The sequence below is a fragment of the Chaetodon auriga genome, chromosome 24 (genome assembly GCF_051107435.1).
Source record: "Chaetodon auriga isolate fChaAug3 chromosome 24, fChaAug3.hap1, whole genome shotgun sequence".
Taxonomy (NCBI): domain Eukaryota; kingdom Metazoa; phylum Chordata; class Actinopteri; order Chaetodontiformes; family Chaetodontidae; genus Chaetodon; species Chaetodon auriga.
Window position 1 is genome coordinate 1,122,347 of NC_135097.1, and position 25,164 is coordinate 1,147,510.

The window sequence follows — 25,164 nt, forward strand, 5'->3', positions numbered from 1 at the left end:
TACACAAAAGCGCTGTATGTAAAAACAAGTACATAAGTGTAGACAATTATTTTTCACCATCAATGTTTTGTCTGAATCTAAAAATCTAATTCATCTTCAATCACGTCAGAAACGGGCGGCCATCATTCGTGGGCTAGCCAGCCAATCTAGGGGTAATGCGGAAATGACGCATGGACGCTAAAGATGGCGTCAGATTCAAACGGCTGCTGGATACATGTCGCTGTAAGTGTTTCTGAAAGTTCACTACAAGCTTTTCCCCGAGTTTTCTTGTTAATGTAGTGCTGTAACAAGGTTGTTTACCGTCTCGTACGTGTTAAAGTTGGTTTGTAGCACACAGAGATGCAGAACATCAACCGTAAAATGGGTTCGCGTTATATGTCTTGTAGGAACTTACTCCATTCACGAAATGTACAAATATAATGTTTCTATGTTTCCTGACAAAAGAATAGACATAGCATCAAACCTAAAACGTTCAGCAAATCGCTTCGTCTTGCTGGTAAATTCGGCATACAGTAGACTCACCAGGCAGTACTTCACCTGAGCAGAGTCTCAGCTGTACGGCGTTGGACGGAGTAAATGCCGCCCTCCGTCCTGCAGTTCGTACAGTGAAGATTGTGAGTTAACGCTATGGAAATTGACATTCTGTGGAAATGAGCGATCCTTGTTTTTTTTTTTTGTTTTTTTTTTTTTTTGTTAACGGCTGCCGGAGTGTAAAGCTGATCTGGTTGATTCGTAAGCCGTCTTACGTCTTGTTTGAAATGGTGTATAACATGGACAGTATCGTTGTGAGTGTTTACTAGATGGATTTGTAAACGGAGATCGCTCTCGCTTCATGTGAGGTTTTGAGTGCGTCTGATGGCAAGGCAACACCAGCAGCCAAGCAACCAGCCTCCCCTGGTACCGACACAGCCTCCAGCCGCTTTCATCAGACAATCCGTAATGATGCACATTTGAAATACATCTTCAGAGTTGTTAAAGTCCGCCCAGCAGCGGAGCTATGCAGGCCGAAGCAGCGGGGCGGAGGGGACAGCCTGGCCGGGGCAGGCGTGGGGAGAGCGGGCAGGGCCGAGCAGAGCCGCGGGGGACTCATCCGAGAACCGGGAGAAGCTCCGAGAAGGAGACAGAAAGGTAGATCAGAATAATCCAGGTTCACAGTAACTGTCCCTTTACAATGGAACACTTCTTTTCTGATCAATGTAAATTTACTACTATTATTGCCTTTAGTGTTACCAAGAAGTATTACATTGCAACTGCTGCAACTTTTTCAATAAAAAAAAAAAAGTATGTTTTATGAGGTCATGTATGAACCAGTCAGATGCTACTGAAGAAGTGTAATCTGAAGGATTATATGGATGCATCCATTTTGACATGTAATTACTTTCCAGCCAATGTCTGCAGGTACTTTGCTGATATTTCACACAGCCTCAGTATAAACACAGGAGAGAAATATGAGCGTCCTTTCTGACATGTCCATCTTTATTTCAGCCACACAGAGTCCCTCCAGCTCAGTTTTACCTTCTGAACTCAGCTGGAACACTTGTACTCGCTTCCAGGTTGAAAGAGATCATCACCACCATGCAGCTGAAAGAGGAGCAGGCAGGAGAGGGAGGAAGAAGAGCGGAAAGGGAAGGAGAGGAAGAAGAGGAGCACAGGAGAGGAGGAGGGAGGGACAGGAGCCGAGGAGATGGAGGAAGGAGGAGGGAGAGGGAGGAGAGAAGCAGCAGGCCGGTGTCGAAAGGGGGTGAAGGAGGCGAGCATTCGCGGAGGCTGAGGGTCCATCAGCTGGAGAGAGAAAAGCTGGAGCTGACGTCGAGCCACAACCAGGAGGTGAGAAAGAAGGAGCCGCTCTGCTGCTGCGAGGCCACAAAACAACGTCCTCGCATGTCTCTGCTGATACTTCCTGTGACTTACCGGCAGCCACACACACTGACGCTGTTCACGTGTCGACCCTCCATCCAGACTTACTTTCATTTCCCGTGTGTTTCTCCTCTCAGCTGTGCAGGCTGCAGGCGGAGCTGACCCGGCTGAGGTCCTCCGTGGAGCGAGGAGAAGCTCAGCGGGTGGAGCTTCAGTACCAGCTGACTGTGAGCCAGAGAGACGCCGACCGAGCCTCCGAGCTCCACAGGGACAACCACACACTCACAGGTACACAAATCAAACACACCCTCCCACTGCAAACAGGAAGAACAGTGGTTTCTGATGTGTGTGTGTGCCTGTGTGTGTGTGTGTGTGTCAGAGCGAGCAGCAGAGCTCCAGCAGACGGTTCAGGATCTGCAGAAAGCTCTGAACATCACCCGGCAGGCCAGGGAGGAGGACCAGCATGCTTTGCAGCAGGAGGTCGAGGAGCGCGACAGACTGATTCAGAGCCTCAGCTCTGAAAACCAACGACTGCACCGACTGCTGCAGGTCGCACACACACACACACACACACACACAGAGCTGAGGAAGTGGAAGTGAATCCGGGTCGATAAAGTCTAAATGTCTGCTTGGCCTCCAGGATCAGGAGGAGGCTCTGGAGGAGTCAGAGAGGAGGATAGTGGAGGTGCAGAGGGAGAGAGAGAAGGAGGCCGAGGTGAACAGACGACAAGCTGACGAGCTGAAATTCCTGACGGAGAGAGAGGAGAGGAGCCGGAGAGAGAAGGAGGTGAGGAGGAGAGAGGGAGGCGATAGAGGTGAAGACATGGCGGCTTGGTGTCATCTGTGGCTTCTCTCTGTCCAGGTATCAGACCAGAGGGTGAAGTCTCTGGAGTCGAGCGTCGAGGCAGAGCGGGCAGCTCACCTGGAGTCCAGGTTCAACTCTGAGATCGTCCAGGTAACACACACACACGCGCGCGCACATATACACACACACACTCTCTCTTTCTGAATAGTTGTTAGAATGGCAGTTCTAACACGTGATTTTCACGTTGAACGAAACCTCTCAGGTAAATTGTCTCTTTGTGATCATGTGACCCGGCAGCTGCGGGTGCGGGACCTGGAGGCGGCACTGGCGGTGGAGCGGTCCGGCCAGCAGGAGGCGCAGTGCGGCCTGGAGCTGCTGAGGGCTCAGTTCAGGGAGGTGGAGAGAGCTTACGGCCTGGAGAGAGAGAGGAGCAGCAGCACTGAGTGCGCTCAGGAGCGGTGAGAGCCGGCGAGCCAATGAACGAACAGCATGCTGTCAGGTGACACTCCTTCATAAGGCCGTGTGTGTGTGTGTGTGTGTGTGTGTGTGTGTGTGTGTGTGTGTGTGTGTGTGTGTGTGTGTGTGTGTGTGTGTGTGTATAGGTTGCAGAAGGAGTTGGAGCAGTGCAAGTCTGACCTGAGCGTTGCCTTGGAAAAGGAGAGGAAGAGCACCTGTGACCTCACCCAGAGGCTAGAAGAGGAGAGGAGACAGCACGCCATCACACACACGCTGCTGGAGCAGGTAACACACACGCACACACACACACAGTCAGGGGGAATATTGGTTGTGATTTGAGTGAAGCGACCCTTCGATCCTCGTTTCTTCTTCTGTGGTTAGGCCGCTCAGAGACAGTCGGACTCACAGGAGGCCTTTATCAACTGTGTGACACACATCAGAGAAACACTCCAGCAGCACAACAGCACAGGTACACACTCTACACACACCTGCAGTGAGCGGCCACCTTGGGTTCAGCAGGTAAATCAGGTGGTTTGTGTGTGCAGGCGCTCGTCCTCCAGCAAAGGATGATGGGAACCAGAGTCCTTATGCTGAAGTGCTGCAGCTGCTGAAGACGACACTCGGCGCCCTCCAGCACAGACTGGAAACAGCTGACTGCCAGGTAAGCACACACATGCACACACACGCACACACACGCACACACTCCGCTCTTGGTGTGTATCTCCTGTGTTTCTGTTCATCTCTGCCACGTTTTGCCGGCAGATCCACGATCTGCTGTTTGCTTCAGAGAGGCTTCAGGAGGAGAACCAGACTCTGCGTCAGCTGACCTCAGACCAGAGTCAACAGATGGAGGTAAACACCTGATCCCAGACCAGACTCCAGCAGGAGAGAGGAGGTTTTCAGCCTGGTTCACTCCGCCTTTATCTGCTCCCTCCAGAAGTCACAGCAGGCGATCGTCAGCCTGGAGGAGGAAGTGACCCGTCTTCGCCAGGAGAGCTCCAATTGGTCGACGCAGAGCCGACGCCTGCAGGCCGAGCTGGAGGCAGAGAGGGAGGAGAGGGAGAGAGACTTCCAGAAGATAACTAACCTCCACCTCAAAGAGTCAAAGGTCATCATGTAATCATCATCTCTTTCTTTCTTTCTTTCTTTCTTTCTTTCTTTCTTTCTTTTTCCTCTGTCTTCACCCTCCATTTCTTCACTGTGTGCTCTTACAGAGCAGTTTAATGTCATTATGTTAGAAACATTTAATTTAACATTTTATGATGCTGAGTAAATCCTATAAAATGAAGTCACGCTGTGTGTGTGTGCGTGCGTGTATGTGTGTGTTAGGCCCACCTGTCCTTCCTCTACTGTATCTACCAGCGCCTGCTGGCCGGCTGCATCCTCCTCGATCAGCCCCAGAGCATCTTGGGTAATTTCACCTGGCAGGAGCTGTGTGATGTCATCAACGAACAGGTTGACCAGCTGACCTCTGACCTCCGGAAGGCCAATGACAAGGTGAACAGTGCGTGTGTGTTTGTGAGCACTCTGCAGATGTCGTTAGCATGCTAACACGCTAGCAGACCTCTCGTTCGTTTCAATGAAGCCTGTTTGGCAACACGCGCACACACGCTCTTGTCTGTGTGATTGCAGCTGACTGTCATGATCACCTGTCCGCACTGAGGTGTCTCCTCTCTCTCTCTGTAGATCGCCCACCTGCAGAGTGTATGTGAGAAGAAGAGTGTGTGTGTTCGCGAGCTGCAGCGCAGTCAGGAGTGTGTGTTGTCCCGTCTGGAGGAGAGCGTGAGGAGGAGGGAGGAGGCGTGGAGCAGCCAGCACACACACACTGTGACACAGCTTCAGAGCGAGCTGCAGGTAACGCACACGCACACACAGACACACACACACACACACACACACACACACACACTCCCCTCAGGTGTTTCTGTTGCTCAGAAATGATCTCAGCCAGTCGTGTCTCCCTGCAGCGACAGAGACGCTCAGAGCTGAATCAGCAGGTTTTGGACTGTCCCTCTGGTCGTCCCCGCGCAGCCATGACAGATACTAAAATCTTCACTTCCAGCTTTATCGTCCCCAAGAGGACAGATTCTGTGTGCAGCAGCTGTTCTCCAGAAGCAGAGCAGGAAAAGATGAGCACAGCAGCGACTTCAGATCTGTGGACGTGATGAAGGCTCCAGCACTGACGCTGGATGTTAAATCTGCCCACGCTCTCTCTCTCTCAGGTGTGTCGTTCTGAGTGCGCCGCCCTCCGGGATCACGCCTCCTCGCTCGCCTCTGACCTCTCCCGGCTCCGGGGCGTCCTCTGCCGCAGCCGTGGGGAGACGGCGTCCTTCCTGTCGGCCTGCGCCCTGCTGGCCGGGGCGCTGAAGCACGCCCACCACCGTCTGCGGGCGCTCTCCGAGCAGAAAACGCTCCTGTCCAGGCGCCTGGCCGAGAGGGAGCGGCTGGAGGAGGAGGTGAGGAGGCTGGCCGGAGCTCTGGGAGGTGAGGAAGATGAGGAGGAGGCGAGAGGAGAGAGGAGGAGGAGGGCGGTGCGGCGGTGGAAGAGGAGTGTGTGTGCGGTGTTGGCGGCGAGGAGGTGGCGTGTACTGGCCAAACGGACGACGGTGCTGTTTCGGGTGGAGAGGGGAGGCGGAGGGACGGCTGTCTGCGTCTGCCGAGGCTCGAATACGGCAACACGGAGAGGTCAAAAGGGACTGAGCACAGGTAGGTGGTCAGGTGTCCTCAGAATCATCCAAAGACTTCAGCTGAAGCTTCAGGCAACGACGAATCAGCTGGATTTCCTCATTATGTGTCTCAGATGAAGACGATGATGAAGGTCGTGAAGGCGTGTGCGCCCGCTGGCTTCGCTCTAAACGTCTGTCCTCCACCGTTCTGTCCTCCATGGCTGACCTGCAGGGGGTGTTGACAGGCACCGGTAACCCCCCTCCATACCTGTTCTGTGTGTACAGGATCAGTTTTCCCATCGTGGAGTTTAACTGTGCGTCGCTCTCTGACTCTCTAGGCTCCTCCCCTCCAGATGTGATGTCAGCATCACGCTCTGCTTTGTCCCGCCTCCTGGATCATATTCTGGACCAATCAGACACGGCGCGCTGCAGATTGGACGAGGACACGCTGAGCAGACCGACGCCTCCTCAGCCCGACATGAAGGTGAGAGTGACGACTGTCTGGGTTTATCTTCACCAGCTGACCTCTGACCTCTGACCTCTGCGCCTGTCCTCCCATCAGGCCCTGGTGTCCACCCTCCAGCAGCACTTCCTGCTCTTCAGCCAACGGCTGCACTCGGCCGAGGTGGAGAGGCGGAGCCTGAGGCTGGAGGTGTCCAATCTGAAGAGAGGACTGAGACAGGAGAGACAGGAGAGCTGCAGGACGGTGAGGCTAAACACACACACGCACACACACACACGCACACACCACAGTTGTCTGCCTGATGAACACACACGCCTGACTCTGTGTGTGTGTGTGTGTGTGTGTGTGTGTGCGCAGGTCCCCGCAGAGCGCTTCCACAGTGTGTGTGTGGAGCTCCGTCAGGCGCTGAGCAGGGAACAGGAAGCTCAGACGCTCATCCAGGAACAGACCGACCAACTGCACGCACACACCGCCGAGCAGAGCGACACACAACACACGCTGAGCCGGACCGCACAGGTACGCGGCGTGGTCACATGACGTGGTACATGACACGACCTGCGATGTGGTATAATTCCAGGTGACACAACGTTGCACTGACGGTCGTGCTCGTTTGAATTCTTCGTCTAGTCTCTGTCGGAGGCTCGGCGCGAGCTGAGCCGGAAGGAGCGCTCGCTGAGGATTCTGGGTAAGCACCTGTCGGGGGTTCAGAGGGAGAGGAAACAGCTGGAGGAGAGACTGCAGCGAGTCGAGGACGAGCTGAGGGACGCCAACAGGTAGCACACCTGTCCCTGCTCTGTTTGAGGAAGAGGAAGAGGAAGAGCAGTCAGTGAATAATGCCGTGTGTTTGACTTCTCTGTCCAGACGCAAAGATGGTTTGATCAGCAGCATGAAGGCTGCAGAGACGAGCTACAGGGAGGTGAGGACACACACACACACACACACACACACACACACACACACACACACACGCACTCACACTCGCTCGCACACACGCACACACACACACACACACACGATAACGCAACACTGTCCCACCTGTAGGTCAGAGAAAGTCTCCTCAAGTCACGTCACTCTCTGTCAGCTCAGCCCCGCCCCCTGCTGTTACCCAGGGAACACCTGGAGTCGAGCGGAGCAGAGAGCATCATGGGAGCACCTGAGATGACAGCATGTCAGGTAACCGAAGAGGAACTCTGTCCGTCTGTCTGTCTGTTGATCACTCATAGTTTATTCATCTGTGTCTCCGTCTCTCTCTGTCTCTGTCTCTGTCTGTCTCTCTCTGCAGACTCTTCTCTCCACCTTCTCTCAGCTCTATCAGACCTGCAGCTCCAGGATTGATTGGCTGCAGCAGGAAGTCTCCGCCCACCACAGTCATGTGGCCGCGCTGCGCAGCGAGCTGCAGGACGTCTGTCTCCGTGATAACCTGGCCTACGTCCCTGTGAGAAGTTTTGTCCTTAACTGAACATTTGGGGGTTTTTTTGGGTGGTTTGGGTCAAATCGATGAGCCAATCAGATCGTGTTTTCATGATCTCTCTGAGGAAGTGTCACAATTTTGATGATTTATTCCAGTTTAACATGGTTTTATTTAGTTTTTCTTCTTCTGTGTTTCAGGCGGCTCAGTTTCCTGAAACCTTTCCATGTGCTGACGTGGAAACTCCTCAACCTGTTCCCCTCTCTGATTTTTCAAAAGAGCCATCCGTCGGTTTAAGCACCGCCCCTTCTCTGCTAAATCCCGCCCCCTCACCGCCCCCCTCCAGACCCCCCAGAGCCAAGACGAAGGGGAGGAAAGCCACGAAGAAGAACAGAGGAGGGAGGAGATAAACAGACCCAATATCATTGTCCCGGGCAGAGAAAGTCCAGAGAGAATATTTGGGAACGTTTTTCAGGATTTGGAAGAGTTTTAGTTTGGAAAAGTCCTGGAAAAGTCCTGGAAAGATGTGAAGGAAGTCTTGATCAGCAGACGTCCAGACAATCAAATAAAAACTTTTATACGATGGGAGCTTTCCAGTGTGATGGTTTGGACACACACACACACACACACACACACACACACACACACACACACGCGCACACACACACACTGTGTGTCAGTGTGTTAGATCACATCTGGAAAACACGACATTTTACCACTGCTGCATCAGCACTGTGTGTGTGTGTGTGTGTGTGTGTGTGTGTGTGTGTGTGTGTGTGTGTGTGTGTGTGTGTCCTCAGGCAAAGTGTGTGTCTGTCTTTGTCTCTGTGGATTTCTATTAAAGTCTGAACACAGAAGACGTCCTTACGCTCACACACCCTCAGGCTCTGTGTGTGTGTGTGTGTGTGTACATGCAGACGTCTTTTACAAAGTGCCTTAATCTGCTGTCACACACACACACACACACACACACACACACTCAGTTGTGCTGATTCAGTCAAACTGGATTCTTCGTCTCCTCTGATGTTCGTCCTTTTATTCTCTCTCCTCTCTTCCTTCCTTCTTTCCTTCCGTCCTCCCTTCCTTCCTTCTTAACTCTTGATATGTCTCCACCTTGGCGAGTCGAGGCCGTGGACATCACCGGACTGAGACCACCTCTTGTCGGGGGTTCAGCAGTCTGGTCTGGATGGTGGTCTGGGGGAGGTTACGGTCCAGGTGGGTTCAGTGTGAAAGACCCTTGAGTGAAGTCTCAGGGTGCAGCGTGTTGAGCTCTCCGGGCCACCGTACAGTGTTTGTGGCTCTTCTTCTGTTTTGTCTGACGGCTCTTGTTTCGACTTCTGCTTCCTGTCCCCGTGTCCTGCTCCTCCATGCCTGTCTTGGTCTGGTACGAACGTCAGCGTGGATGGAAAACTCTTCCCTCCTGGTTCCCTCCTCATCCTCATCCTCATCCTCATCCTCATCCTCATCCTCATCCTCTCACAGTGGCTGTCATGCCAACAGTCAGCGCTGTGACTCGTGGAGCCACTAAAGCTCTTACTCTCTCTTTTCATTTATTGACTCTCCTGTCATTGGTTTTCAATGGCGCAGCTAGCTTAGCTTAGCACCGCAGACAGGACAGCTGACTCTGGTGTTTCCAGTTCGTCTCGCGTGCACAGAAAAGTCTGGTTTATTCGTCAGGACACGTCCGCCGTTGCGGTCAGAGTTTGTCCGGCTCTCAAACGACAGATTAAGTTTAATTCCTGACAAACCGGCGGCTTCTCAGATTGTTTATTCTGCTGCGAGTGACAAATCTGAAGCGTGCCGAGAAGCCATGAATTCCCTCCGAGGATGAAACGTTTAATCCCAGAACAAAGAGGCGCTCCGGCGGCGAGCGACACAACAGGATCTCAGACCTCTGCTGCCGCGCTTCAAATGACCGAACTCAAAACCAAACCGAAAATGCCAGAACTCACCTCCACAATTCATACAAACTAGCAGGTAAAAGCAACCCCACCCAACGACGACACCACCCGTGCTGGAGGCGGTGCTGGATGTGTCCCAGTGTTTTGTGTTTGTACACTGAGCAGCTGAGCTGCACGTGGCCTCTGTCGTCCCGCCATCACAAACCACAACGGTTCCGACGATGATGTGACTCCACGCAGACGTATTTTATCTCTTTACCTCTTTAATAAGACAGAGAAAACTAAAGTAAATCAAATTTTATTTCAGATGCTGAATCAGAAAAATCCTGGAGGAATACGTCGTCTCTGAGACTTCTTCTCAAACATTCACCTCGCAACGGCCCTCTTCAGCCTGGAGGACACGGTGAAGTGAAGGGTCGAATGTTTCCTGTGAAACGTGCTGGAGGTGAAGCAGAGAGCCGCATTTCGTCGTATTGTGGAGCAAAATGCTCAACTTTGACACCGCGAGGCGTCAGGATGCAGCTTAATCCCGCGTTCATCCGTCCAAACACTGAGCGGCGTCCGTCGTCACTGTGCTCCATCTTTAATCCTCTGCTCGCTCCGAAGTTAACAGGATTAAAGATGTGAAAGGCTCCTTCAGTGGAGCGTCTTTCATCATCATCATCATCATCATCATCATCATCATCATCATCATCACAGGGACGAAGATGGAAAGACTTGTTTTCTGAGCCGAAGCTCATTAGAAAAAGAATAAAGCTAAAGCCAAAGAGAAACAGAGAATGGCTCTGCAGAGCGTCCTGCTTTCCTTCTGGATGTCCCTCATGAATATTCAGCGCAGGTTTCATCTCGCAAACTTCACGTTTCAGCGCAGCGAGTCCTCCTTCCTCCCTGCCTGCTGTCCTAGTTGTACCTGTGACAACACACACACTTAAACACACACTTAAACACACACTTTTCCCATCAGCGACTCCATCAGTGCCAAGTTGGACTCGCTACAAAGAGAAATCCTCACACACACACACACACACACACACACACTCGGGTGGAGTAATGACACAGATATAAAGGGGGGCGGGATCACGCACACACTCAGAGGGGTGGGATAAGGGACTGGAAAGAGGGGAGGAAGGAAGGAGTGGGGGAGTCAAAAGGGAGGACGCACACACACTCAGTCAAAGCATGTGTGAGGGGACAGACGCTAAAGAGCCCTAAAACGTCCCGTTAAATGCATGACACGCACACACACACGCGCACACACACACACACACACACACACGCGCACACACAGCCTTTCCTGTCATCTAAAATTCACCCCCTGAAGCCGACGTTTGTGGTGACAAATGGCAGAAAAGCGTCAGAGGGGGAAAACCAGTGCTCCCAGCTCATTCTTCTCCATGTTTTCTCCATAAAGACAGCAGCTCAGGCCTGCAGTGAGGCGAGCCGGGGACAGAGACCACACCGGCTGCTGTCCGATCAGGATGCAGCCCCTGAGGGCAGCGGCCGGTGTGCCGGCCTGAATGTCGGACCGTTGCTTTAGAAAGGATGTGGACAGGGTCCACGTGGACCGAGGAGAACACCTCTGGGTTGGTGGAGGAGGGAGGATCTTGACAAACTGCCTGACAAGTTAGGAACGGGATGCAAGGCCTTGGGCCTCAGACTCCTGACCCTGGTTACAGTCCGGCAGTGAAAGGTACACCTGAGCCGGACCCATGAAGACCTCCTCCATCCTGACCTTTCCCTGGACCTGGAAATGGACGGATGATGGGTGTTTTGATTGTGACCGGATCAAGTTTGACCGAGGCCGTCCCAGTCCGAGCCAGCCGGTGCTGATAAATACGCTTGGTGGTCTTTGTTTGCTTGTTTATGCTCATTGTGTGTGTGTGTGTGGGGGGGGTCACAGATGGAGACAGCTGCCGCGGTGTTCGGCGCTCGGAGCGTCGAAGGCGTCGGAGCTTCCTCCTGCTGCTTTGTTGTTATTGGTGTCGAACAAACAGCGTGACCTGGTTCAGAGACGGGACCAGGACACACACGCAGTCAGGACAGCGAGGAGGTGGTGCTGCTGCTGCTGCCGCCGCCTTTCAAACACAACCCCTCTGAGAGGTTCTGGATGGGAAGTGTGTCAACGAACGGGGATCTCACACACACACACACACAAACAGAGTGTTATCATCTGATATTCTAATTAGTACGACATCAAAACAAGAAAGAGGTCCACCAGCTCCCAGCAGACACAAAGCCTGTCCAACAGCCCTACCTTCACGGTGCGTGCGTGCGTGCGTGCGTGCGTGCGTGCGTGTGTGTGTGTGTGCGTGTGTGTGTGTGTGCGTGCAGCTATCTTTGTGAGAACCAGTTGGAGTTTTAAGACATTTCGGCCTCACGTTCAGACCTTCGAAGGCCTCAGACCTGGTTTTGAGGGTTAAGTTAGAATTAGGTTTAGGTTGCATCGTGTCCATATAAGTACACTGTGTGTGTGTGTGTGTGTGTGTGTGTGCGTGTGTGTGTGTGTGTGTGTGTGTGTGTGTGTGTGTGTGTGTGTGTGTGTATGTATGTGTGCACCTCAGATCAACAGTATAAGAAGCTTTGCAGGTGTTTTCTGTTCCGGGGAGAAACGCCGAAGTCGTCACTTTCAGGTCTGAGTCTGTCTGACAGCGTTTCTCTTTCTCTTCAGGGTTTCTCTGTTGTTGCTCAGAGACACTTCAGCAGGAACGTTTTGAGAATCGAACCTGCGACGGTGCAGCCACAGCGCTCCAGAACGCAGCGCAGCTGGAGTGAAGCTTGTTTTTCTGACAGCCTGGATGGTGATTTTCGTTTTCATGGAGGCATTTGTTGAGCAGATATTTGTGGAGCGCTGCTTCCTGCTGACCGCCTCAGATTCCTTTAATGCTTCTTTCAGTTTATATTCAGTTTATAATTGAATTGTGAACCACAGACCTGCTTCAACACTGTGAATCCACATGACAACCTGATGAAGGCACAAAGATGCTTTGGACATTATCTTTCATTTAACCTTGTGTTTTCTGTGTGGCGGCAGGCCAGGTGCCCTACTGTCACCCTGATTTAATCTGACCCTCGGGGGGGAACCTTCCTCCCAGAGGGACACAGAGGCTGATGGACACACCAAGGACAGCTGCCCACGCCTCCAGAAACAGAGCTTTGGAAGCCATTTTAGTGTAATGGCTGAACAAGGTTTTTCAATGTCCACGTTGGCCCGAAAAGTATTTTTACAATATACAATCATTGGCAAAAAGTTCCAAAAAGTCTGAGCCGCACTCTGCTGAGCCTGAACGATTGGCCCAATCACACGGAGGCATGAGGACACCTGCAGGAAGGGAGCAGCTCAGTGCCTCACGTTAGGTCCACATGGCGTTTTTTTATTTTCCGTGTGTGCAGCAGTCGATGTCTGCAGCATGACGTCATCGAATGAAGTTATTAAGAAATGATGTTTGTCTGATGAGCTGACCTTCATCAAATCTGGGTGATGTGACGAAAACATGTCCTGAGGAGTAAAGGTGTGACTTCACAGAGGAAGCAGTGAGCTCAGGTGTCGGCTGCTCTTCAGTGTTTCCCTCCTCTTCATTTCTTCCTTTGACTTTAACCAACTTCATTGTTGGATGTTTGTAGCATGGCTGAACACACACACACACACACACACACACACACACACACACACACATACACACACACTCATAGTACCATCATCATCATTCTGATTATCTACCAAACCGACTGGAGACAAAATAATGCAAGAAGAAAAAGGAGGGAAGATACTGAACATCAACACAGAGCATCAATCCTTGTCCAATCAAATCCGCTCTGCGCAGTAAGAGGGAGGAGTCAAAGGATGGAGAGTCTTGAAAAGAGGAGAAAAAGAAGAGAGAGAGAGAGAGAAAAAAGTGGAGTTTGGTAGTGAAGAGATGGACAGAAAGAAGAGGAGCAAATGATTTTCTGAGCAATGAAAGAAAAAGAAAAAAGGATGAAACATCACTGAAAACAGAAGGATAAAAGATGAAGACATGAAGAAATAAATACAGGACGAGACAAACAACGAAGACAAGAAGTACAGCAGAGAGGACGGACGGAAAGGAGGAAGACAGACGTAGAGACGCAGAAGAAGAAGAGACGATTGTTTCTTCGTCAGAGGACAGTTTGACACTGACGGTCAGTGTTGTTTCATTTGATATGAACATGAAAACAGCTTTGATCAGCTCTAAAACGTCACATCCATTCATCAATATTCAGATCTAAATTCTGTCCGAACACCTTAAAGCTTTTAATGTGAATATAACTTTAATTTAATGACATCTTATTTTCATTTGGCTCATCAGCTTTTCTCACTCGACGAGCTGCTCGTGTCTCCAGTAATCAATCAGTGTGCAGCAAAAAGATGAAAATGAGCTGACTGCTTTTCAATCATAGGTGTGATTTAAAAAAATCATCAAAGATCTTCTAAAAGGCGTTTTATTAGTGGAAAAATATGTAAAAAAAAAAAAAATAAATAAAACAAAATAAAATAAAATAAAAAAAATACAAGAAATGTAAAATATACAAATACATTTATAATATAAAATATATTACTGTAAAAAATATGTTAAAGTAAAATGTACTGACTGATTAACATGAAACATATTAAAGATTATTAAAAAGCATTTTGAATTGTTTCAATGAGAAAGTGAGTGATGCTCGAATCAACTCAAAGGATGAAAATGATCATAAAATAATGATCAAAGTTAAAAAAAGTCTGGTTTTTAGTTGATGGTTTTGTTTTCGTTATGTGAGATCAGGACTGGACAGACACACAGACAGGAAGTGAGCAGCAGGTGAGTGCTGACAGCACGAGGTGATGGAGGCACAGGTGAAGCCGGGTGGTGGTGTTCGAGGACTTTAGGCTTCAGCAGGTGGAGGCAGAGATGCTGCAGCTGGAGATCAGTGCAGGTGACAAACAGGAGAGAGCACAAACCAGAGACCGACCGATGCTCCGCCAAGAACGCCACGAAGCCTGGAGTCCGCCGCAGACCACAGACTTACACTGAGCCGACCGTGACGAGTCCCAGCTGTGATGGAGGCAGCTCAGCACCAGGAGACCCGCAGGAGGCTCAGCCCCACCAGGAAAGACACACGAGGACACCAGAGTTTCCAAAGCTCCACAGTCACAACCACAAATACTCCAGATCCTGAGTAAAAAAATGTTTAAAGATCAAAACGCTCTCAGTGATGAATAACCTTGTGAAAAGATGTCTTTAAACCAGAAACATCAAACGTATCTTCTTTGTATCATTACCTTCATCTTCAGTGAACCAAGTGATACAAAACAGTCTCAGATTATTGAAGTTTTATCACAGAAGGTCAACTGAACTGTCCAGTCAAAAGGACCAATCAGGAGGCTGGGCTGATGCCTTTGTTCTTACCACAGGGCCGAGACATGAGGACGACTCCAGAGACCGAGGAGGTACAGACTTCATACGTGTGTGTGTGTGTGTGTGTGTGTGCTCTATCCAGGTCATGTTGTGGTGAAAACGAGCAAATGTCCTCTTAATGATGTTAAACTTCCGTCTGGTGTGTCTGAAGAATATTTACCGTCTGTTTGCCAGAATATCAGGTGCACAGTGTCCCACTGCAGCTGTGCCAGTTTCAAACCAGGAAGTGTCCAACTCAGGTCATGTGATCGCTGTGGACACGGCTGGGTGGCACATGGTAAGACACGCACACACACACACACACACACACACACACTGCAGATGTGTTCAGTCACTACAGTGACATGAAGTCAGGTGTCGCTGTCATCACATCACCAAAAGCATCTGGAGAGAGCATCTGTGCACACACACACAGACACACACACACACAGACACACACACACACACACACACACACACACACACACACACAGACACACACACACAGACAGACAGACAGACAGACACACACACACACACACATAGACACACAGACACACACACACACAGATACACACACACAGACAGACAGACAGACACACACACACATAGACACACAGACACACACACACACACACACACACACACGCATCGTTGTCGTATTTCGCCAATGTGCCAGCGAGTAGATGACAGAACAACTGGTCCTCTCTGCCTCCAGCTTTGGAGAAGCTCCATTTTCAGGCCCAGCAGTCGTCCAGCTGCGCCCCGGTGGAGGTGGCCCTTCCTGGGCGGGTGTTCGACCTAAGCTCCCTGGTCCTGTATGGAGCTCATGCTGTTCCTGTTCGTCTGAAAATTCTGCTGGACCGTCTCTACAGCGTCCTCACCCCAGAACAGGTTCACCTGGCAAAGTTTAGAGCAGCCAGTGGAAAAGCTTTTATTAACTAAATATGATTAGTCTTAATATGCAGAATTATATTTTCAAGTATTATGGAGCAGTAAATTATACTGCATATGTGTAACAGATTACTTGTCTTTTCCAGGTCAGCCACATACTGCACACACTGGGCTGGACTTTGGGGGATTATGTTCGAGGGTACATGCTGCAGGTAACAATAACACAGTATAAATACAACATGAAACTGATATTTGGTGTCTGTTAAAAGTGAACTCCCCTGTGGGTGGTTTTCCTCTTGATGCTCCGGCTGCCTCCCACAATCCCTGCTGCCAAAATGACAGTAAACATGTCCATAAATCCAAACCACCCATTTCAAACTAAGCATGCATGAAATAATGATGTATGTGCTCTAAAGGTCTTTTCTCCGGTTTAGAATCGATCCTCTTGTGCTCTCAAATCTCGACTTCCACATTGATTCAACTTCAACACAATTTCCCACTTTCATCTGTTCACGTTGAGGTTTATTTCTCTCCAGTTTCCCAGTGGGAAGGTGTTTGACCGCTGGCTGATGGTGACTCCTGAAGAGGAACTGCTCATCCTCAAACAGTTCCTTCGCTTTGGCGAGACACGCCCCATAGTCGAGTTGATGACACCTCAGTGCCTGGCAGCTGTCAATCACCTCTCCTATGCAGAGCTGAAGCCTGCCCCAAAGAGCTGCCAGTCAAGCATCAGCATGAACGGGGGAACTCCAGGTGGGTTCAGGAACGCAAGAGGAGACTCGCGCTTACTGTCCGGTGTCTGCCGTTTTAAGAAAAGAAGTCCTGCTGACCACAGCGACACGGCCCACCATTTTGAAAACTTTCCAGGTGGACAGTCTTTGCCTCTGCCGTTCCACTGTCCAAGCTCTGCCATCCACTGTTTGGTTCATCCCACCAAGGTAATTAAAATCCCTTGAAATTGAAAATTGAAATCCCTTTTCCGTCCAAGCTTTCAAACCTTCTTTGTTCCACAACTGGAAAATGTCCTAATAACACTTAGTCACACATCCTGCACCTGTATAGAAAGTTCATGTAAGTTTCCTCCTTGTTCTTGTTTTATCAGGAACTTGTTCCACCCAGTAAACTACCACAGCACCTACAGAAGCCTGGTGGGACCGAATTGGCTGAGACACACAAACAGGATGGAGGAAGAAGAGTTGAAGAGAACAATCTGGGTTTCCAGCAATGTAAAGGTGAACCAGCTTTAAAAATCAAAGCAGATCCCGACAAGCCAAACACAGCTCTGACGATATGGCATCCAAACCCCCAGTTCAACAGCGACCAGGAGCCTGACCTTCACGGGGGCATGGCCGAACAGGAGAGCACCTCCTCACTCTTTCCTTCCATGAAGTCCTCACTTACCCCTAGTTCTTCCTCTCTCCGTCCATCCATTTCCTCCTCCTCTCCTCCAAAGATTTCCCAGAAGTTGCAAGATTCCACTTCCTACCCTCTCAGTCCACTCCCATCCACCTCCTTCCTCTGTCCTCTTCCTACTGCCTCTTTTTCCTCCTCCATCCAATCTCTGCCATCCCCTTCTTCCTCCTCCCTCCATCCTCTCCCCTCTTCCCTCTGCTCCCTCCCTTCTCTTTCACCTGCAGGAGGTCGGAAGGGGAGGGTCTGCTGTGGCGTTTGTGGGAAAAGCTTCTATGACAAAGGTGGGAATGTTGAGGGTTCTGTGTCTTGAAGTCTGCTAAACATTCAGTGCTTACATAGAATGCCTCTTCAAGGTCCACTCGTGGAGTCTTGGGGTTCCTCAGGGTTCAGTCCAAGGTCCTCAGCCAGATTTCTCAATGAGGTTTTTAACAGTGCTGGTCCCAAAATTTTATCTATTGTAAATAGTAGGTCCCTCTGATCTGTGGTGTCCCCCAAGGCTCCATCTTTGGCCCTCTGTTGTTGGCACTTTCAAAAACCTTTCCCCAACTTATCAAGAGTACCATTTCCTTCTGTTTGTGCAGGAACGCTGAAGATCCACTACAACGCTGTCCACTTGAAGATCAAACATCGCTGCACGGTGTCGGGCTGCACCATGGTCTTCAGCTCGCTGCGCAGCCGAAACCGACACAGCGCCAACCCAAATCCACGGCTACACACGGGCGCTGGCAGAGACGACCACACCCAGAGGAACACACACACTGAGCCACACACCAGCATACACACCGAAATACAAATACACAAAACTCGCAGAAACGTTCACGACTCTCACACACGGATCTGCAGGGAAAAAGGGATCAGCAACACACTCTGGCGACAGGAAAATGAGGCTCACATGCTAGTTCGCGTACACACCATGAGAAACCGTCATACACACCTCCAACATGGCTTCTGGGACAACACACCCCCTCCAGCCGACTCCCCTCCTCCTTCTCCTCATTCTCTACCCCAGAATCAGAGCCATGACACCAACAAGACCTTCACCCTGAGTGGCTCCACCTACAGATCCAACCTGCACCCCCAGGGTCGGCCTCCTCCTCCACTCCTCCCAGCTAGCAGCGCCTCCTTGCTGGGCTCGCCTCCCTCCCTCCTCTCCCTGGTGGTTCCTGCAGTGGAGAAAACTGAACTCCACCTGCTCAGCCTTCACGCCAACCACACTCCACCTGCCCACCTCCCTGGCACCACCCCGGTCACCATGGTGAGCTGCAACAGTGAACCTGTGTCACATGACTATGGTGTTGCAGAGGGGAAACAAGGAGGGGCTTGCACAAGCACACTGACCAATCAGCAGCGGCGGTGGGAGTCAGGCGACCCCATGCCAAAGAAGAAACCCAGGAAGTCAAGCATGCCGGTGAAAATAGAAAGAGGGAAGGTGGAGGGATATGAGGAAGAGGAGGAGTGTTGAAGACCTTCAGTGTTCTGTTGCTCAAAAATTAAAACTTTTCTTTCAGAAATAAAGTTTTTTCAGTAAAGAATAAACATAAAGTTAAGGGAGCATCACGCTGGTTTAGACTTTCTTGACCTGATTTCAGATCTCTTGCCTTTTGCTCTTTGGCTGCAATGAAATCCACAGTTAGACAACTTCACCAAAATTCACTTGACAAAGTCTGATATAGATATATTTGCTGGTAGGTTGATTAAGAAGACGAATGTCAGGAAACACGGTGGTTTTGGTTTGTGGGCTGAGAAAGAAGAGCTGCATTAACATATCTTTAAGATGAACACTTTGTATTTAAGAGGAACAGTTTGCATAAATGCATAAATCATATTCATTCAGGGGCGTTTCACTCCATTGACGACCACTGCTTCAGAGTAATAAATGTTGAGTTTGCACACTGCTCAGAAAAATGAAGGGAACACTTCATCATCACAGTATAACACCAAGTCAGTTAAACTCCAGGGAATCAATCTGTCCATTTAGGAAGCACAGGTGATTGTAGCTCAGTTCCACCTGCTGTGGTGCAAATGAAAGTGACAACAGGTGCGATGGAGAGGCAAAAGCAACACAACCTCCAAAGATGGAGTGGTTCTGCATGTGGTGGCCTCAGACAGCTGCTCTCTCCTGATCCTTCCTGACTGATTCTTCTCTAGTTTTGAGTTCTGTTAGTGTTCTTCTCACTACTGGTGGCATGAGGCAGCACCTGCAGCCCAGCCCCGGTCACACAGGTAGTCCAGCTCCTCCAGGATGGCACATGCATACGTGCGGTCATAAGAAGGTTAGCTGTGTCTCCCAGCACAGCCTCAGGAGCATGGAGGAGATACCAGGAGGCCGGCCGTTACACGAGGAGAGCTGGCCAGGGCCGTAGAAGGACATCAACGCAGCGGCAGGACCAGTATCTGCTCCTTTGTGTGAGGAGGAACAGGAGGAGCACCGCCAGAGCCCTACAGAACGACCTCCAGCAGACTGGTGTGTTTCTGACCAAACCGTCAGAAACAGACTCCATGAGGGCCCGATGTCCTCTGGTGGGACGTCATTTTGCTCTCAACAAATTATACAGTGTGCATCAGTAAAGATTTCCAACATGAAGAATTTGTTCATCATGATCCGATGTGTGATTTTAGGGTTCCCTTTATGTTTTTGAGCAGTGTGTATTCTCTCTTCAGATAAATGTGTGTTTACCAGCATGCTGCTCTGTGTAGAGCTCCCCCCTGTGTTTGCTGTCCGTTATTGCAATAAAGGCTCAAATGAAAGACTCTATTAGCAGACATTTGACTGATAATGCCTGAGCATTCACTCAAGTAGGATTTAAAATGCCTGTAATTGAGTATTTTTACTTTGTGGTATTTGTACTTTCACTTAAGCAGTACTTCTGGCCCCTGCTGCCAATGAGGATGAATTGTTTCTGGGAAACATTTTCATGACCTGAGAAGGACTTTAGATTCAACAGTTACAGTTAAAGGCTCATTTCTGATATTTGTAGAGTGAATGAAAGATTTTGCTGGGGATAGAGGACTGACTGTGGACCAGGACCCAGTTTGTAAAGAAATCTGTGGACTTTATCACTTTTATCTCTATGTCAATTGATCTTTATTTATTTCTTATTCAATTTTCCAGTTGTTGAGACAAAATGCCCAGCCGCCGTGAAACCTCAGAGCGGAGGGGATGAAGTGGAACACCTGACTCAGGTGTTGATTTCTAGTCGGATGACATTGATGCACGCACGTAAACCGGAAACGCGTAAAAGTAGTAAACAATGCGAAGAGCGAGTGAGCCTCTGCACAGTAAATGTAAACTGTGGTTGTAATTTGAACAGAAACGCGGCGGATTCGGCTGGAAGTTCAAGTAAAATGTCGAAAGGTGAGATTCTGAGAGGATTCGTCACTGAGAGACTCGCCGCCGCCTCCCAGGAAATCTTAGCGGTTGTAGACAGAATCGTAGCCGGTTACGAGGAGGAGGCTTCGGGCTTCAGACAGCAGATCGAGCGGCAGAGGAGGCAGCTGGAGCTTCTCCTGCAGCCGCGGGTCTCTCTCGACAAAGCAGGTTGGTTTTTCATATCTTGGCATAAAAATTTTAATCCAGCAACCCCAAAGGCCTGATTTGCTTCTATTGCGGCATGTCGAACTCAATTGAAATATCTGGTAATTTTATATTGACTTGGCTACCCAGAAAGTTTCATCCATTAAATTCCAAAATTTGAGACGTTTCTTCAATTAGCATGTCTTATTCTTTAATTCGGCATTATTATAATTGGCCACCGAGCACGTAATTTAATTTACGTTTACCTTTTTAATTTAAGATTCACTAAACCGCGTGTCCGTGTATTTTCTTTAACGCGGCGTCCTCTTTGGACTCTAATGTTCGCAGAAGATCGCAGGTTTCTTCTTGTTTCCCACATGTTGATGCTGCTTTGTGTTTGCCGAATTTACGGCTAACCACCAGCGCCTGTTCTAAATGTGCTGAATCAGGTTTTCCTCTTGTACAACTTGGGAGAAATGTAAGAGAAGTTTAAATAGCAGATTCTGTTACTGGAGCTCGGCGCGTGAGCTCTCCAGCAGTCGAGCTGAAGAAGAACATCCTGCAGAGACTCAATGTATTCGACTGCTCCAGAAGAAATAATGATAATAATGAATTGATCTGTTTGCCTTTTTTATTTGAAGTTAAATTTTGTACAGTATCTGCCTGAAAATTGAAAGAAACTCTGACAATCTTTTCCAGGTCTGAAGCGCAACAGGAGCCTCTGCCCTGTTGAGGAAGAGGAGGATGAAAATGAGGAAGATGAGTCTCCTGAGCATCCGGAGAACCTGAAGGACTCGACTAATCAAACTCCATCAAGGTTCCTCTTAAACAAGCACGGTCATCACTTGTTAGAGTCACACAGGAAACATGTGAAGTTTCCAAAAATAAAGCTTCTTGACATCAGTTCATCGCATCGTTAGTGAACATATCTTTCACCCACAGAGGTCAGTGTAAGAAGAGGAGGCCTGGCAGACCTCAGATCAGTCAAACACAGAGCCATGTCGATCTCAGGATCCGGATCCTGGAGGACTCTCAGACCGTCGTGCTGTCAAACAGTGGTGAGTAGAAATAAACACATTTAAAGGGAAGTAAAGAGAGTCTGACTGTCGAGAGGAGACATCACCTGTGTCCTACACACCTGGTTTAAAGCTTCAGTTAGACTTCACCTACCTGAGTCTGGTATCTGGTTTTGATTTCCTCCGCCTTTGGTGTTTGTGCTGTCACTCAGTCCTGTGAATTTGTCATTTTGGTGAACTTTGGTGGTTCCCAGAATGGGTGCTGTGACTTAAAAACAGGCAGAGTGTTGGGATTATCACATATTTTGGTTCTGTCGCCTTCATGTAACTTTCCTAAATAAAAAGAATCATGTACAGATGAGGACTGGCCTGATTTAGAAGCAGTTTGGGAACCGCTGATCTAAACCACTTCCATTAGTTTTCTGGTCCAGCTTCTGGCTGCTGAGCTCAAACCTTAAAGGAAGTCTTGCAGTAAAAAATACTCCTTTCAGATTAACACCAGTTCACTTTGATGCTGTTCTTTCTCCTGACAGTTCTGAAGAAATGCCCGCTGCTGAAGCTGAAGTGTCCTCGAGGCCTGCGGGAGGCCGACTTCATGGACTTGTTGAAGTCTTCCTTCCCTCAGCTCTCCAGAGACAACAAACCTTTTGACATCTTAACGTCCGACAAGAGACGGAGATTAAAGCCTCTCAAACTGAAGATGGTGACACCAGAGGAGATCCAGAGAAGCTTCGGCTGCACCGGATGGTTGAAATCCGCTCTCTATATCAGACTGAAGGTACTTCCTCATGTTCTGTTCAGTTTTTACCCTTTAAGACAAAGAGGTGTTCAGTTTCTTCGTTGCATGTTTTCAGCTGATAGATCTCAGGTGGAATCTCACCTCTTTGTTTTCCAGACACAAAAGACGCTTCAGTCCAGCGAGGAGGAGGTCCATCAGACAGAAGACGTCATCAGAGAATACTCTCTGTGCTCCTCTGCCGTGCTGACGGGTGATGACACGACCCGTCACCATAAAAGGTCAAATATACACTTTGTGGCCAAAAGTATGCGGACACTTGGACTTTAATTACGGCCACATGTGATGCCTGATCATGTGTTTATAAAACCATAGTTCAGCTTACGTTTCATTGTTGTATCACCTCCAGCAACAAATTATCAGACAGACCTTGAACACATCACTTCTGTAGCATCCTAATCTCTCTGCTCTTGGTTCCCTCAGCGGCCCTGTCCAGGACGTCGAGGGCGGCGGAGTTGGCTTTGTGTCAGGCAGCTCGACGTCACAACGTGATGATGATGATGAGGATCATATATCCCAACCAGCTGAGGAATCTGCGGCCTGCTCTGCTGAGAGCAAAGGGGACGGCAGCGATGGCGTTGAAAAGGAAGAGGAGAGAGAGGAGGTGAACAGCGACGACGAGTGGAAACCAGACAGGAGCGACGAGGAGCTGAAAGAAAGCGACTCTGAACTGCAGTCGAAGACGACAAAGAGACAAAAAGCCAGATGTCTCGCTGTCGAGACGAAGACTGACAACAGCGACGTTGTTCTGTCCTGCAGAGTCTGCGGAGCTCTGCACCAATCGGAGGTCACGTTTGTCAAACACGCCTGGAATCATGCGGACGATCCCGGACGTCTTTGTGGCGTGTGCGGACAGCTCTCAGAGTCCACGGAGGCGTTGACGGACCATCTGCAGAGTCACCAGAAAACTGACGACTGCCACATCTGTGGCGAGTCTTTCCTCAGCGCTCTCAGCCTCAGCGAGCACGTGGCTGCCCACTTGGGAGGGAAACCGTACCAATGTGACGCTTGCCCTGATGCTTTTGCATTGAAGGTGTCCCTGGAGAACCACCAGAAGCTCCATAAGGCCCGAAAGCGGCACAGATGTTACACCTGCCACAAAGTGTTTGAACTGAGGGAGCAGCTAAAAGCTCACTGCAGGACTCACACCAACAAGAAGACGCACCTGTGCGGCGTGTGCGGGAAATCCCTCAGCGACTACAGATCTTTGTCCCGCCACAAGATGACCCACTCAGGGGAGAGACCGCACGGCTGTCAGGTCTGCGGGAGGCGTTTCAAACTTCCCGGGACGCTGAGACAACATGAGAAGATCCACACAGACCGAGAGAGATCGTACCTCTGCGACGTTTGCTGCAAAATGTTCCTCACCAGCAAGCAGCTGCAGATCCACATGAGAACACACACCAACGAGAAGCCGTACCACTGCGGCGAATGCGGCAAGGGGTTCACCACCAAATCGCCTCTGACGATTCACATGCGGGTCCACACCGGGGAGACGCCGTACCGCTGCCCGGACTGCGGCTCGTCCTTCAAACGTAAGATTAATCTGGACAACCACGCAACGGTCCACTCGGGCCACAAACCGTTCGTGTGCGGGATTTGTGGGAAAGCATGCGCTCGCAAAACGTACCTGACGGTCCACATGAGGACCCACAACGGGGAGAGACCGTACAAGTGCACCGTCTGTGACAAAGCCTTCACTCAGAGTCACTGTCTGAAGACACACATGAGGAGCCACCAGGGGGCAGAAGCTGCGTCATGACACCATTTCATATTTTCACTTTGTTATTTCATTTAATATTTCTTATGTAAATGCACCGTGCAGACACTGTGTGAGACTTACCAGTGTCTCTTCTGAGGACATGAAAACCAGATGAACTGTCGCCTTATGCTACAAGAGGACGAAGAGTCTGCAGTGAAATGCTCACAGTGACAGTGTGGAATAAAATAAAATGCTGCTGGTAAAATGTGGGAATTTCATTAAATTTGCAGGTATCAGGGGTCCGTTATCCAAATGCCATTAGGTTCGATGTGGAACGAAAATTAGAAATTTATTCAGAAAAAAAGAAATAAACTCCCATTCATTTTAGTGAGGTAACAAAATCCCTGCAAATATGTAGATCCCGAAATAATGAATTATTTGTTATAATGTGATCACAGCGGGCAGTGACACAGTGTTCAGAAAGTTTTTTACACACACAAAACTTTATATTCATTTCAATTAATGATTTGAAAGTAAAAGTAAAAACATAAAAAGGCTTAACACACGTTTAAATGAGTAAAAACACAGAAGCACAAGTGTTTAATCATAACTCCAGTTTCCCTGAGGGGTCCTCCCAAAGGGATCAATACAGTTCTATCTAATCTTATCAAGTTCAATCTAATAACTTCCATTAAAAGACATTCTGGAAATGAATTTACTGCAAAGAATCAGTGAATAAAATGTTAACACACACCAACAAGAAAAGGTCTAAAAAACTACAGCTTTAACTAATCTGTTGATGTTATTCGACTCTTTCTGACCGTCCTCTGATCCAAATGCATGGGAGGTGCAGGGAGGTCACATCAGAGAGCAGAACTGA

The 25,164-nt window shown here is 49.4% G+C and overlaps 3 protein-coding genes across 6 annotated transcripts; all 3 read left to right on the top strand.

Moving 5' to 3' along the window:
• Positions 1-172: 172 nt before the first annotated feature.
• On the top strand, positions 173-8,301 carry ccdc171 (coiled-coil domain containing 171). 4 transcript variants are annotated; one of them, XM_076724809.1, is made up of 25 exons: positions 173-222; positions 968-1,128; positions 1,554-1,827; positions 1,995-2,145; positions 2,237-2,406; positions 2,498-2,644; positions 2,720-2,812; positions 2,960-3,120; positions 3,265-3,403; positions 3,500-3,587; positions 3,664-3,779; positions 3,881-3,970; positions 4,056-4,226; positions 4,448-4,615; positions 4,805-4,972; positions 5,341-5,824; positions 5,919-6,035; positions 6,123-6,268; positions 6,347-6,490; positions 6,605-6,763; positions 6,875-7,020; positions 7,109-7,163; positions 7,289-7,420; positions 7,530-7,682; positions 7,856-8,301. In XM_076724809.1, the coding sequence occupies exons 2-25, from the start codon at positions 998-1,000 to the stop codon at positions 8,063-8,065; spliced, it is 3,813 nt and encodes a 1,270-aa protein (XP_076580924.1). In that variant the 5' UTR covers positions 173-222; positions 968-997; the 3' UTR covers positions 8,066-8,301. The 4 variants fall into 4 exon arrangements, with proteins under 4 accessions (XP_076580924.1, XP_076580926.1, XP_076580927.1 ...); XM_076724811.1 differs by lacking the exon at positions 7,856-8,301 and having other exon boundaries at positions 7,329-7,420; positions 7,530-7,662; XM_076724812.1 differs by lacking the exon at positions 7,856-8,301 and having other exon boundaries at positions 7,357-7,420; positions 7,530-7,662.
• Positions 8,302-8,410: 109 nt separating this feature from the next.
• Positions 8,411-18,798, top strand: LOC143316957 (zinc finger protein basonuclin-2). Its single transcript, XM_076724819.1, has 9 exons — positions 8,411-8,870; positions 12,225-13,714; positions 14,967-15,002; positions 15,145-15,247; positions 15,668-15,843; positions 15,990-16,055; positions 16,380-16,781; positions 16,946-17,537; positions 17,838-18,798. Exons 3-9 carry the CDS (start codon positions 14,976-14,978, stop codon positions 18,716-18,718), a joined length of 2,247 nt encoding a protein of 748 aa, XP_076580934.1. The 5' UTR covers positions 8,411-8,870; positions 12,225-13,714; positions 14,967-14,975; the 3' UTR covers positions 18,719-18,798.
• A 1,652-nt stretch (positions 18,799-20,450) lies between these two features.
• Positions 20,451-24,635, top strand: LOC143316956 (uncharacterized). The gene is made up of 6 exons (XM_076724818.1): positions 20,451-20,794; positions 21,470-21,587; positions 21,713-21,828; positions 22,320-22,564; positions 22,682-22,803; positions 23,006-24,635. The coding sequence occupies exons 1-6, from the start codon at positions 20,458-20,460 to the stop codon at positions 24,342-24,344; spliced, it is 2,277 nt and encodes a 758-aa protein (XP_076580933.1). The 5' UTR covers positions 20,451-20,457; the 3' UTR covers positions 24,345-24,635.
• Positions 24,636-25,164: the final 529 nt, after the last annotated feature.

What these genes read in the sequence shown, in the direction of transcription:
- LOC143316957 (XM_076724819.1), top strand. Translation starts at nt 14,976, where the DNA reads ATGAGGACGACTCCAGAGACCGAGGAG. An exon ending in GCGTCCTCACCCCAGAACAG is followed by an intron (nt 15,844 to 15,989) that starts GTTCACCTGGCA and finishes TGTCTTTTCCAG; the next exon opens with GTCAGCCACATACTGCACAC. An exon ending in GAAAAGCTTCTATGACAAAG is followed by an intron (nt 17,538 to 17,837) that starts GTGGGAATGTTG and finishes CTGTTTGTGCAG; the next exon opens with GAACGCTGAAGATCCACTAC.
- ccdc171 (XM_076724809.1), top strand. Translation starts at nt 998, where the DNA reads ATGCAGGCCGAAGCAGCGGGGCGGAGGGGACAGCCTGGCCGGGGCAGG. An exon ending in GGAGCCGGAGAGAGAAGGAG is followed by an intron (nt 2,645 to 2,719) that starts GTGAGGAGGAGA and finishes CTCTCTGTCCAG; the next exon opens with GTATCAGACCAGAGGGTGAA. An exon ending in TGGAAACAGCTGACTGCCAG is followed by an intron (nt 3,780 to 3,880) that starts GTAAGCACACAC and finishes TTTTGCCGGCAG; the next exon opens with ATCCACGATCTGCTGTTTGC.
- LOC143316956 (XM_076724818.1), top strand. Translation starts at nt 20,458, where the DNA reads ATGACATTGATGCACGCACGTAAACCGGAAACGCGTAAAAGTAGTAAA. An exon ending in GGTCTCTCTCGACAAAGCAG is followed by an intron (nt 20,795 to 21,469) that starts GTTGGTTTTTCA and finishes AATCTTTTCCAG; the next exon opens with GTCTGAAGCGCAACAGGAGC. An exon ending in ACGACCCGTCACCATAAAAG is followed by an intron (nt 22,804 to 23,005) that starts GTCAAATATACA and finishes TGGTTCCCTCAG; the next exon opens with CGGCCCTGTCCAGGACGTCG.